The following is a 13909-nucleotide window of genomic DNA, read 5'->3' as shown; positions in this document are numbered from 1 at the left end:
GCTGGGGCTTGTGTAAGTTTCTGATTCTCAGGATACATCTTTACTCCCTTCCCAGATGAGATTCTGTCCCTCTGTATTCCCTGGGTTACTCATGTAACAGGTCTTCGTTCTGCTTTAGCCATGATTCTTGGGAACTTTCAGGCACTGTTTAATCTAAACTCATACCCATATGTCACTGTCATATTTTATGAAAATCCCTTCGCTAGGATTTTTTCTCCTGAGAAGCCTCAGAAAAGAAATGTAAACAATAACTATCTGATGGCTGTGGAATGTGGTCTGGAGATGGTTTACCAACAAGTGAATCTTTGATTGGTCTCACGTGAATTGCTTTTACTTAATGACTAATCCCAGTCCAGTTGTATCAGGACTCCGAGCCGTCACGAGTTTTTGTTGTTCGTTCCTTTCTATTCCTTTCTAGATTTCTAATGCATCCTTTCTACTCTTTTAGTATAGCTTTAGTATAGCATTTTTAATATAATATAATATAATATAATATAATATAATATAATATGATATAATATAATAATAAATCAGCCTTCTGAAACATGGAGTCATCTCCTCATCTCTTCCCTTGTTGGGGTTGCCTGCAAATCCCACACCCATACTTTTAGTTTAAAGTCACCGCTAGCTCCAGTGCAGAACACTGGCTAGGCTTGTGGCAGTGGCAGGAGAAGACCCTCAGGCTCCCTGCTCCACTCCTCTTTCCTTCATCCTATTTTCCAGCCTGGACTGCTCTGGGACAGCAAACGCTCCTGACACACTCGTGGGAGATGGGTCTACAGGGTGGGTTTAGGAGAGAAAAAAGGCAGAGAAAGGTGAAGAGAGAACAAGTCTTACACAAGAGATCTGACCAGCAAGTGCAGGTTTTGTGGGGTAAACTCTGAGCAGAGGCAGAAAAACTCTGGATTTTCACCCAGCAAAGTAGAGGAAGAGCACACCAACTGCATACGAGGTCTGATGAGGGTATGAAGTGAGTCTGTGTAAGTGCCTGCACACAAGAGAGTAGGAGAAAAAGCACAGGGAAGCTGCAAGACAAAACAAGAGGCTGAGAATATTCTGGAGATAAAACATCCTGAGAGATGCTTCCAGCAAAGTGAGCTCTCCATGAACCAGAACATTATTAATTTGTAGGATAAAGCAGACCCTTTTAGCTAGAAATACCTGTTTCTATTGCAGCCCGAATGATCTACCATAACATTGTGTAATTCAGTCTAAGAATTTATAACACTGGCTTCTTTATTTTTTTCCTTCCCTTTTCAGTGAAATACCAGGCCTTAATTAAAACTAAAGTTCAGATTACTCTGGCGAATGGAGCTTTTCAAATTCCCTTGCAGCACTAATGCAAAAGACCATAAATACAAGTGAGCTACAGGAATAATATGACCTAGAATTGCCTTTAATTATATATAGCTAATTTTAAATCATTCAGCATCCAGGTGCTTTTTTTATGCTCTCCCCAGTCATACCAATTAGTTTGCTTTATCAATTTTTTTGCAGCAGAAGGATGACCAAGATTTATACCTCTCCATCAGCCTCCCCTTACCATGATATTTTTAAATATAGCTAAATGAGAGAAGAAGGCAGCACCTTGGTTCATGGTTTCTGAATCTGGACATTCAGCTCACCATACACATGCCTCAAAGCATCAGAATTCAGGCTTGCAATCAGCTTCCGTAAACCTGCTCGCATTGGGGTAAATTTTACCTCCCAGGTCAATGTAGAGTTCATCGGGATTCTCCTGAATAAAAAAAAGAAAAGTTTCAGTATTGCAGTCAGTCAGCCAGTGCTCTCAACCCGACAAAAAAACTGGAGAAACTGAAGGTAGATAAGTATAACATGTCTCAAATATTTTATGTTTCACTCATTCTCATAAACGTCATATAAATTACTCTCTCCATCTTCTATTCCTCTCACAACTGACCCTGTTAAAACCTTTTCTGGCCTTTCCTCCAGGCTAATTTGAAATTTCCAAAATGAATCCATTTTCTTCTGCCTCCTGTCACTTCCTCTCATGATCACCTTCAAAACTACCTTCTTTATATCTAACATATATTTTTTCTACTTTATAATTCCATTTTTTTCCTGTTTATTATAGCCTATAGTCTGGTGGTGATTCCTTAAATGGTTAGATAAGTCCAAGCATTCTGGTCACTCCACTGCAAACCCTATGAGATGTTCAACCCCTCTGTCACTCCTACCCTGAAGCACCCTGCCATCAGCAGATCTCCCCAGTGGCCCCTTCAGATGACTTCTTCATGTCCATACAAACAAGTCAAAATATTCTTGGGAGTCCTGCTGTTGTTGGTTACTCTTTTACATCATGCATGACTCCTGATAACTCATATATAAAACAAACTCATATATAAAACAAACTTATATATAAAACAACAGCACTCTGCTCTGTTCTTGATTTTCAAATTTTTTGCTACAATTAAGATTCATGGACAGCCTCAGGTATTGGGTTTCTGTGTTTTCTCAGTGCTTTCACAAGGTTCTGTGTGCAGATTTTAAAGGCTGATATTGATTGATTGATTGATTGATTGTGTTTGGTAGATGCTGGGATACAACTGCTCCCAAGGAAGCAATGGAAAAAGCAGTATAGTGGGGAACTATTTATGAAAATGAATTATTTTTTCCTCAGCATTAAATAAGAAGGTTCTAAGTTCACTGTTCTTATCTCATATGGCTACAGTGTCCTGAAAACAACTGAACAAAGTGAGAGCAAAGCAAGCCTATACTTCAGTCACTGTTTCAAATTCTCATTTGGCAGGATTTGGTTCTCAGGTCCCATGTCATATGCCGGAGTCAGGACAGAAATGTCTGCCCAGGCTTAGCACAAGCTGCCACAAGACAAGAAACCTTAATTAGCTCTAAATGAGCTAGCCTGGAATCCTCCCACCTGAGTATTTGTTTCAGTGCAAGTCTGCCCCTGGTAAAATGAGATATTCCAGCTCCTTTTTGCATACATGGATAGAGGTACCTTGGGGCATGTACCCACTTTTAGAAAAAAAAAGCAGAGAAAGATCATATTTTTTATGTGAGCATGTGCAGACTGCTTCCAGCAAGTGTCTTCCCACTTTTTATCTTTGTTGTTAATGAGAGAGATTCTGTTCCCTATAGCTGGTTGGCTTGCATCTACCAGATGCCCACTAAAGTGGAATCATGATAAACCAATGACTTCAATTGCTGAAGAAAGTAAAATACCTTTTAGAGTTTATGGGAATTATCTGCAAGGGATTATCTGAATGGAAAGTGATGAAGTAATTATAGAAGTCTGCTGTGCAGACTTCTTGAGCAGTTGGGGGTCCAGATTCTCTAAGGATGAAGGTTTTTGGGCCACAGCTTCACAGTGCTCCAGTGAGAGAGGGTAGCACTACCATCTTTGTTTTATAGTGCTATCATCTCAGTACATATATGTGTGTATATGTGTGTGTATGTGTGTGTGTGTGTTGTGTGTGTGTGTGTGTGCATGTGCAGGAAGACAACAGCTGTGCTGGGAAAGCAAACCTGCCTTTTCCCATCTCTCTACTGTCCTGTTTCTAAAACAAGCTGCTTCTCACTACAGATGCTAATAATAGCTTAGCTCTGACATGTAGAAACACCCCAAATTACTTACCTGCTAGCGTGAAAGTATGCTTGGCTATAATTGTTTTAGCACTATCCATCACTGCCTGGTTAATTCTCATTTGTCATGCAAAGACTATGCCCTGAGTAGGAATTGCTGCTGCCAAAGGCTTTTCCATAACTCATGCTCCTCATCTGTCTGTGGCTAATAGCTAAAAATCAATATCTTTATCTATATATAGACTTTATGAATGGTCAAGACTGAAGGCCCCCAGCCACTACATTGCCAGAATAATGATGTATCAGCTAGGTCACACATGATCAGTTTTTTGGAGCCACTCAAGTGATACAGAAAAACTACCTGAAAAGTACACAGAGGCCAAAAACCTTATCCACGCATACAACTGTAAAAGCTCCATCCCATATGTAACAGCGTGTAGTAAATAGGGAAGTGTTGAAAGGGTGGGGAAAGCCTAGAACGTGTTTAATTCTCTTTGCAAATGGAGTAAGCCACCCTGATCTGATTTTCCTGGGAGAGAACTCAGTGATGAATGATTCTGCATAATATGCTGAGCCATCATCACACTGGAGCCATTTATCACTTTGAATGCATGGAGACAAATGTGATTAGTATTTAAATAAACTACAACTGCCCCTTGCTCTGTCCTCTGTGTGTATCACCTGCATCCTACATTCATCTCAGAGAAGTTAAATCTTAAAATGACTAAGCTGATCCATTTCCATTTTCAGTGTTGCCAAGGGCATTACTGAAAAGGGGAAAACATGGTGACTCTAAGGAAAATGACGTGTGCTCCGTGAGTCATTTTTCTCCCCTAACTCTTGTGCCTTTGATGCACCTGATAATTTCTGCATCCTTGAAGGTGAGGGCACTCCCCAGCAGTTTTTGGATCGAAAAGGATGCAGAACAACAGGGGAGGCTGGCACAGCTGGGCAGCAATGAGGGCTATTGCCACAACTTGTGTACCTCTTGTGGACCATGCTGAGTCATGCTCAGCAGCACCTGTGACATACCTCGTGCACAAAGCAAACACAGTATGTTGCCCTTTCACAGTTATTTTTCTATCAACTCTACTCTGGAGATTGGTTTTGATCTTTTTATCCCTGTCCCAGGTGCAGACAGGATCAGACCTCCCCTGCTGGCTGCAGAGGATGCTGACAATTTATGCAGCTGCTGAAGCACAGGCAATTTCTCAAACTCCTTTTACACACACCTGGGGACCATCAGCTCAGGTAATGATGGATACTAAGCCCAGATAGATAGATGCCCAGGACTAAGCAATAGCCTCAAAATTTTCCAAGTTTCTCCGTTATATACTCTTGGCTAATTCAAAGCTCATAACACTGAACTCAAATGGAAAGAGGATTTACAACTTGCTTAGCATAGGGGTATCATGGTATCAGTGTAAAGTGTGTCTCTGAGAATAATGAAGGTGGCTTTCCTTTTCCTCAGATCTGGGAGCACTCTGTGCTGGGAACATGCCTGTGTGCCAGGGCAGCCCTGTGCAGTGGAGCTACTGGGGGGAGCTGTGTGCTCACACGCTGCAGCTATACCAGCAGGCTCTGCAAACAACACACATTTTGTGTCTTGACATGAGCTTGAAAAGATCATCTGAGGTACCTGAACGTCTTGTATAATCATGATTAACATGAGTGGAGAAAAGCCCTTTCCGAGAAACAGCACAGGACTCGATTTGCACATGCTGAGTGAGAGGCAGTAAACACTTCAAGTGCAGGATAAATCTTCCTCTCTGCAATAGCGGCTTGTAGGTGCTATTGTCAAGTGCTAAAAAATAATGTAATACAGCGAAAAAGTAAACTTCAACTGCACTAGCAACTACTCACAAACGCTACCAATTCCTCCAACCCTGCTACTGAGCAGATGAAATGCTCTCACAATCTCTCTGGATAGACCAACTTCTACTGACTATTGAGACCTATAGCTCCCCTGTGTATTGGATTTTAAAGTGCAGAGAGAGCGTTTGAATTAAATTACTCAGCACAACATTAGTTAAGTGTCTCTTGTGAGCTTCCTACTGTGAGCTTGCAGGGGACAAACTCCCAGCTGGTTGTGCTTTCTTCCCTACCCGAACTGCTTTTTTATTGTTCTCAGCATGCCAGGTCCCTCGAGGCGGAGCGTGACGTTCTCCAGGGTTTGTTTCAGAGGATTGGTGAATTCCACAATCACAGACGTTTCTTTACCAGCTACCAGTTCACCTTTGGTCTGCAAGACAAGGAAAGGACAATGCACCAGAAACTGATAATAACAGATACACAGTACTGGCACGGCAGAAGAACAGAGCACCCAGCAAAATTGTAGGAGGCAAAGAAAGCCTAGTGAGAAGAAAATTGTTGGACGGCACATTTTTCCACACATTGTAATTTTTTCTCAAACCACATGGCAGATCAAGAGGCTGGCCCTCATTTCCATAGAAAACTAGAAATCTGTATGTACAGTTCTGGAGCTGAGGGCCCAACTGAGGGTGAGTCCAGCTGATAGGGCCTCTCTCCCAGACTCTGCTCCCCTCCTCAGGCTCTCCACCAGTACTGAAGGGATCTGCTCAGGACATAAGATCCAGAAGAGAAGGGCAGGTCTTACTACTCTAAATTAGAAACACCAGGTTATGCAGTTACACCCTCAAAATTGTCATGTCCATCTTCCTCTTGCTTTTGCATTCTCTTCTCGTGCTCTGAAGGGTTTCTAACTTTGCACGTATGTTCTAGGGAGGCCTGAAGGCCAGTTTTCCTCCAAACCCTGTGTAAGCAAAAGAGCAGTACATTTGGCATTGGAAAATAGCAAACCTCCATACAAATGTGTTTTTAAACAACAGCTACATGCATGGGGCTTTGAGGTTCTTTATCCCCCTGGAAATTCAGCATATCTCACAGAAAATGTGCACAATTTGCTCAGGCAAGGGTTTTCAACTTATGGCTGGCAGATCTTCCAGCCCACTGTATCGTCCATCAAATGATTTAAAGGGCCTTGAGAAAGGTAACTAGGAAAATCAAGTATCTTGTCAAGAAATTTAAAGTGGTGCTTTAAGGAAGTATGACATTTGCTAAAAGCTGTATAGATTCTGGTCTAAGGGATTACTCTGTGCGAAAACCCAATAAAATAACTGGAGTAAAGGAGGAGATACAACTAAGCTCTCAATAGCTTTTGGCCACCTGAATATGCAAAAGGACATTACTGGCATTTTCAGAAGTCTTGGCTCAATTAGAGATCATATAACCTCTTAATTTCAATTGACCATTTAAGATCACTGGGTGTGAATCAAAATCATCCTGAAGTTCCACACTTGCAGCTGAGACCATGATATGTATTTGCTGGTCTTATTTTTGAAACCTGATCTCAAAGTTAGATCTCAATATGTTTAATTTCCTCAACTGTTGAGTCTGACAATCTTCTTAGACCAAAAGACAAAGATCAAAGGTTCATCTGAAGACATAATGGGAGATATATTTTTTTATTCTTCTCTCTCACTCCCACATCAATTAATTTGGTCTGCCAATCACATCCACTGAACAAACTTCACAAGAAAACAAAACAGATAAACTATCTCAAATTTCATTTAAAAGCAATAAATCAAAATTTCCTCTATCAATACATGCCCACACACATGCATACACACACACCCCACACCCCTTTTAAAAACCTGGCTTAAAAAATTTCAGTGTATTTTCATACATCCCAACAAAACAGAAAAGAGAAAAACTTAGTTTTACTCGGAAACATGTCTATTCTATATGCTAAAAATCCTTTCTTCAGAACAGCAGGGAGGATAAACTATTTTGAAGTTGAGAATCTGAGAGGATGTAAAAGATGCTCTGTTTAAGTATTGAATTGAAATAATTCTTTACTTTTAAAATTTGGTTATTGAAGACAGGTATTTGAAGTAGAGTTTACTTGTCTTGTTTACCTCCTCTCTGGAATGCTTAGTACCAAAAATATTTTGTTTGAAAGTACAGTTATCTGATCAGAACATCATGGTATTTCTTAAGACCATGAAACAGAGTAGATTTTTTGGCAAATTTTGATGTAGTCTTGATCCATGTTTCTGAGAAATCTTTTTTTTGACTTTGCTACATAAATTATTACATGGAAACCTGAGCACTAGTTCAAATAAATATATAGAGGGGAAAAGTTGTATAAATTTGGATTTCTTTCAAGGTCCTGAATTTTACAGAGCTGTATTCATACTTATATATAAGTTTTCTGAACACGTGTTCTGATTTTTTTTCCTAGTATTAGGAAAAAAGCATATCCAAATTCCATCATTCAAAGCAGATGAAGGCTTGGTGCTTTTGAAACCAATGCAATTTATTTGGATGCTCAGTTATGAATTGAGAAGTTTAAATCCCGGTTAAAGGGGCTTGTTAAGTTAATCCCAGTTAAGTTAAAATGCCTTGTCTTTCCCATACAACATAGGTAGTATCACAGGCATTACTCTTCTCCATTTTCATAGGTACCACACCACTGTCTGCAGAAACACTCCAACTTTCGGGGAACACCACTGGCAGTACATTTAGAGTGGCAGCAAAGCACTGACGTCCCAAGACACTGTCCCAAATCAGTGCTGCCCATTCAAGTTTGGAGAAACTTTCCACAATGCCTGCGGAAGCTCTCCCAGCAAAATCACTTCAACAGCAGTGTTCTTCATTGTTCAGCAAGAGGCCCCTGTGCTGTGTTGCTTTAAACATAATAGACTTTTGAAGAAGTTAAAGAACTTGAGTGGCTTGAGTGAGTAATCTCTCTTACCCTTTGAGTTTCTTCTGCTTTCTCAGATCTTTTCCCCTCTTTCCTCCACTGAAATAATTTCAGGTCTTCACTACCAGTGCTGCTGTCAGCCTCTCTCTTCAATGTATGGACACTCAATACACTGTATAGTGTACCTATACACCCTCACACCTTCCAGCCAGCCACTGCTCTATAAGGTCCATGTTAGATGCTCTAATGTGCATAAACACACACAGTCCTCTACCCCACAACACTCTTGTAGAGAACACATCCCTTCCACCACAACCTTGAGCTACCTTGATCCGCAGGGTGGGAATTTCCAGCATTACCGCCTTCTGCACGGCCAGAATCTTCCCCGTTTCATTGATCCGCGCAGTCACAAAGAAATGAAAGGAGGCTTGCTCCAGCAGGTCACGCATGTACTCGCTCGATTTTATCACAATATCGAAAGAGCTGGCTGAGGGGAGACACAGGAAAGAAAAAAGGCATCTGAAACAATCTGATCACTAACTACTCCTCTCATCATGGCCAGTGCCAATTACATGAGTGCCTTGTGAAAAAGGTGGCTTTCAAGCTAAAGAATGGCTTTGATTTTTTTTTCTGTCAAACTAACCTAATTTCTTTACTACACCATTTCCCCTCTAATTTTGCCCTCCTTCCATTTAGGCCGTGAGCTTCCAGGGGCAAGGGCTGGGTTTGTGCATAGCCCCTGCCCAGTACCCTCAGCATGGGCCAGGTCACTGTTGAAGGTTTCTAGGTGCTACCACAAAATGAGAAGGAAAGCTGGAAATATGTATCTATTGGGCACAAATGTCCAAACCAGCTTTTGAGTGTCATTCCTGTAAATGTTTGCTCTTTCAATTTGCTCCTGGTCTTTTTTTGCCTCACTTCTTGGCACAGGGATGCCACCAGAGCAGTAACAGGGGGGTGTGAGCCCATGCAGGCTACCTGGGAGATAACCTGCTCTCCAGGACATGGCTGGATATTTGCCTTTGTTCTACACTGGACTTGCCTGCAAAATTTAGCAAGAAATTCTTCTTGTCACCACGCCCTCAAGAGAGCTTTCACGTGCTCTCTGACAATAATTATAGGAAGGAACAAGTCCCTGTAGGCTAGACAGTTGAGAAGCAGGGAATCATTAATTTTAACTATATTGAACTGCAATTCCCAGGCCAACAATGGTGTGAGAATATGATGCAGAGACTCAGACCTACTAACTAACTGACTGGGCAAAATATATAGACCTGTAGCTCTTCTCTCTATAAACATTCATTATAACCCTAGTAAACACATCAAGATCTCCCATCTGTTACCTATGCTGATTACTGTTATCCGTTATTTGTATTGTATTTGTGACATACACTGGAAACACTGAGATAATTGAACTCAGTTGGGTAAATGACATTCACCCCTTTTCGCTCTTTTGATCCGCTCACATCAAAACCAGTTCCTTGATTTGGTTTCAAAGCTATTCCCTTGGTGGCCACCTGACCTGGATTTACTAGGCCAGCCTCAAAATTACTTGGTGTGCTCCTGCTCCCTCCCTCTCACTCTTTATCTTGTGTAAAAGAATTTCCCATAATACCCTTGACTGTAAATTATAAATCAGGCAAGGTATTTCTCATCTGAGAAGTAAATAAGTAAATGAATTAGTTACAAACCAGGAGAAATTTACTTTATAATGGAAGAAAAGATAAGCTTTTCTGTCTAAATTAAATCACTGCAGGGAAAAAAAAGAAGAATATACTTTCATTGTCTTGGCACTAGTTGTGCTGATAAGTTGTCAGTACCACTTACTGCATCTAGGAAAGCCAAGGGAGACACAACACTGAGCTGCCTTATAGTTTTTTTAAAAAAATAGAGAAAACTAAATATAACTCAGTAGATCCGAGAGCACCTTTGAAGGCACTGGAAGGTTTAAGCTATTCAAATCCTCAAAGATGTTTTCAACCCACACAATTCCTTTAATCATTATTCTGAAAATAATTCATTCATTTCCTGTTTGAAAACTTAGCTTGCTTCACACTTTCAGTATTTTGAGCTGGAAGAATGCCTTTAATACATCTGTGTATATCTGTTTAGCATTGTAATTTTTTTTTACATATACGCGCGCACACACACACACACACACACACACACACACACACACACACACACTTCTTGACCTGAAGAAGTCCTGCTTGGGTGCCTCGGAAGGTACCCTCCCATTACATCCCTCACAGATTGTTCTCATGCACTTGCAGATAATCACACTACCTCCTTCACACTGCCTACCTTCTCAGATACTATTCCTGATTCTTCATGTACTTCTTTTCAAGGAAAAGGTAAAAGAATTCATGCTCAAAGTTCATGTATCACCTTCAGAAATGGAAGGAGGAATTTTTGTCCTGTTGCAGAACAGAGTGCCCCACAAGTTGATGACTGTAGCTCAGATATAAGCAAATCCCCACCTTGAAAAGTGAGAATAACTTTTAAAATGTCTCATTGGCCAGAAGCAATGATGGGGACATACTCTTGGTACACATACATAAAAATCCATTTTCTGGTCTGTCAGGTGCCTCTCCCTAGTCTGCATTCACTCATCATCGCTCAATTCAGAGTTTCCAGCACTATTTCAAGAATCTTTTTTTCTTAGCATTTACTAAAATTAGAAAAAATGAATTGTGATGCTCGGTGATGTTTAAAAATCTATTAATTTCATTTCTTGCAGAGAGGAGCCAGGTGTCTTTAAAGCACTGCAGAAGCTGTATTTTAGGTAGTAATACCCTACACAGACCTTTGATACAAGAGTAGACATAAATAAGTCCTGGAACCATGCACAAATCACACCCAGAAAATGTAGCAGACACTTCTCCTACAAGATGACTGACATTTCCCTCATCAAAGAAGTGGCACAGAATTTAGACCAAGACTATTGAAACTGATTTTTTTTTTGCTGCACCTATTCAAATCTCCAAAAGTTTTGCAGTATTTCAGATTAGATATTTAGTAACTGATGTAAGTCACTATAAGCCCTCACACTGTGTTTTGACAGCATATATTGGAACAATCCAATGCCCATTTCCAGGCCCCCTGCAAATGGTCCACAGAGCTAGAAAGAATCAGCAAGTAGCTCTCAGGGCTTTGTTACAGGCTGGAGGTAGAAGTTTTATCAACCTTCACAAGTAGATCTTTATCAGTGGATTTCTACTTTTTGCAGAATAATGAGCTCCAAATAAAATGTGCCATTTCAGATGATGTTTAAAGTGAGGAAGAAAGCAGAGGATTTTTTTTTTTCTGTGGCCTGATAGGAACTGTGGTTCCATGGAGGCTTCTCACTGAGACAAAACTAGTCCTCTTGGAAGAAAGAGGGCTCACAGTGGCTCTTGAGCTGGGATGAGGTAGAGAAGACAGAAAGCTCAGAGGTCAGCCAGGACTGCTGTGATCCAGCAGCACACCCAGTTCAGGAGGTCCATAATTTGAGCTCCCAAAGTCCTGCCACTCCTCCTGCACTCAGAAAGATTGATTTTCCCAGTAGCATTATCTAGAAGGCAAAGTCATGGCTGCTGACTCTCTCAGCAGGGAACTCAAGTGAAGGATCCTCTACTTCTCTGTAAGAGTACGTGGTCATCACTTTTGCTGAGCTGGCAGCACTGACCAAGGACACAGGCCTGTCAGGAGAACAAGTGACTGGCAATCACTTGTTGCTAGAGCCTGCTAGGTAGCACTTGGAAGTACAGCTGGTCCTGAAAACCTGTTGCAATGGCTGACAGGAAACAGATTATGTCCAAGTTTAAAAAAGGAGAACATCTCTCTTCCCTGCTTTGAGCAGTACAAAAACCTGTCTGCAGCCTCCTGAGCTAGTCTGCCAGGAACTGCTTCTCTCATGAGAATTGGGGGTCAGGATCTCCCTACTGTATTCCAGAGGGCACTAGGAAAAGTAAATTCTGCATCTGTAAAGATAACTCAGCTTTGGGGCTCCAGCCCAGCTGACAAGTGTCCCTGCTCTATGGTGGCACATTCTCATTACATATAAATTTTTTAGATCACTGTAAATGTGAAATCCTGAACCACACAGTCCTCCAAAGCCAGATATTCACTTGAATCTACTCAGAACTTGTCAGCTTCTACCAGGTAAGACAAAAGAAATACACCCTCTTTTCATGTCTTGTACGACACCCTGTGGAACCAGAACTTCCCCTACACTTGCTGGGATGCTGCTAGGAAAATAAAGGAATTCTAAGGGAAAACAATACCTTGCAGCTTAATACCTGCGCTCCTTTGATTTCTTTTGTACTAAAGAAGAAAAATTAACAATTCCCAGACATGCAGCTTGGTGTAAAAGAAAATTATGCAGGGAGAAACAGTCTGAAGAAAACAGCCTCAGCTTTAACTGACCCTGGGTATCCAGGCCAGGGCAGGGAGGGGATCCTTCTGATACCCAATAGAATATCCTACCCTGAACTTCTAGAATTGGCTCTACCCATGGGTGGAAACATTGGTGAAAGTTAATAACACAGAAAACAACTATGCAAGACTTACGTGAAGAGGGTTCCAGTTTTGCACTGAAAGAGTGTTTCTTGAATTCACTTTTTGGGACTCCTGTATAAAACACTATGTTGCCCGAAAAGTAGGTGGTTGCAGTGTAGGAGTTGCGACTCTTGTTCCTGAAAGTTATAGTGACTTTAAAGTCATTGCCAAGGACTGCCTTTTGCGCTTGGAAGTCCATGTCAACATCTGTCTGTGGCTGGTACGTGGTGTCTTGGATGCTTTGCTTTTTAACACCATACATCACAGCAGTCTCAAGAGCCAGCCTCTCCTCATCTGAGCCTAGGAATGAATGAAAACCAGTTTTAGAAAAGAAAGAGAAGTGCAGTGTTAGGCCACCTACTGATCATAAGGGTGTGTCTTCCATAGTTCGTAGTAGCTGAAATAAATAGATGAAGACAGTGAACCCTCCTGGGGTAACACCAGCAGTGGGAGAACTTCACAGCTATCAAGGGAGTTGGTGTTAAAGCCATATCAGACAAACTGATGTAGCTGAATTCTTATCAATACAGCTACACTGGTTTACTCTGTGTGAACATCTGGACTGAATAAGAAACATCTAAACATCTGTACAGAAAGCCTTGAATTGTTTTGAGTGCTTTGAGTTGCTCCATGACTAACCTTCATTTTCACTACAATATACTTAGTCTAAAGCATTTCAGAGTAGCAAAGTTTGTGCTTTGCTTGTGCCTTATGATCAAGGCATCTACAGTGTTTTTGGGATAGAGTTATAAATAAAGAATTCCAGAGAGCACTTTGGCAGCTTTTCATGAAGCTTCCTCAGTGACAGAGGTTTCCCAGTCATCATCCAGGGTCTGACTGAGATAAGTCTATATCCATATGGTCCCAGCTCATTTCAGGTTACCTTCTCGGAACTTGTACTCCTCAGTAATATTCACCATTCCATCACCTCCAACTTCCTTGGTCACAATCAGCTGCCCAATACGGGTTGTGTCAATGTTTTCTACCACTTGGGTTCCATTTTTCTCCATTCTTGTGTAAAAAATGTCACTATTCACCTGTAAAATTAAATGAAATAAGATTGCGATATATGAAAGTAGA

The 13909-nt window shown here is 41.1% G+C and overlaps 1 protein-coding gene across 4 annotated transcripts in view; it reads right to left on the bottom strand.

Moving 5' to 3' along the window:
• Positions 1-575: 575 nt before the first annotated feature.
• The window catches only part of F13A1 (coagulation factor XIII A chain), a 59509-nt gene continuing 46175 nt past the window's right edge, over positions 576-13909 (bottom strand). For all 4 annotated transcript variants that reach the window (XM_038126794.1, XM_038126792.1, XM_038126793.1 and 1 more), the window contains exons 11-15: positions 13713-13866; positions 12842-13129; positions 8617-8777; positions 5670-5806; positions 576-1738 (exon numbers count right to left, since the gene is read on the bottom strand). In XM_038126794.1, coding sequence (XP_037982722.1) covers positions 1594-1738; positions 5670-5806; positions 8617-8777; positions 12842-13129; positions 13713-13866 — 885 coding nt within the window. In that variant the 3' untranslated portion in view covers positions 576-1593. The remainder of the gene's footprint in view (positions 1739-5669; positions 5807-8616; positions 8778-12841; positions 13130-13712; positions 13867-13909) is intronic.

Source organism: Motacilla alba, chromosome 2 (assembly GCF_015832195.1).
Source record: "Motacilla alba alba isolate MOTALB_02 chromosome 2, Motacilla_alba_V1.0_pri, whole genome shotgun sequence".
In the NCBI taxonomy this organism is placed as follows: Eukaryota; Metazoa; Chordata; class Aves; order Passeriformes; family Motacillidae; genus Motacilla; species Motacilla alba.
The sequence above is the reverse complement of the archived record's forward strand: the minus strand, read 5'-3'. Positions and strand labels throughout refer to the sequence as shown.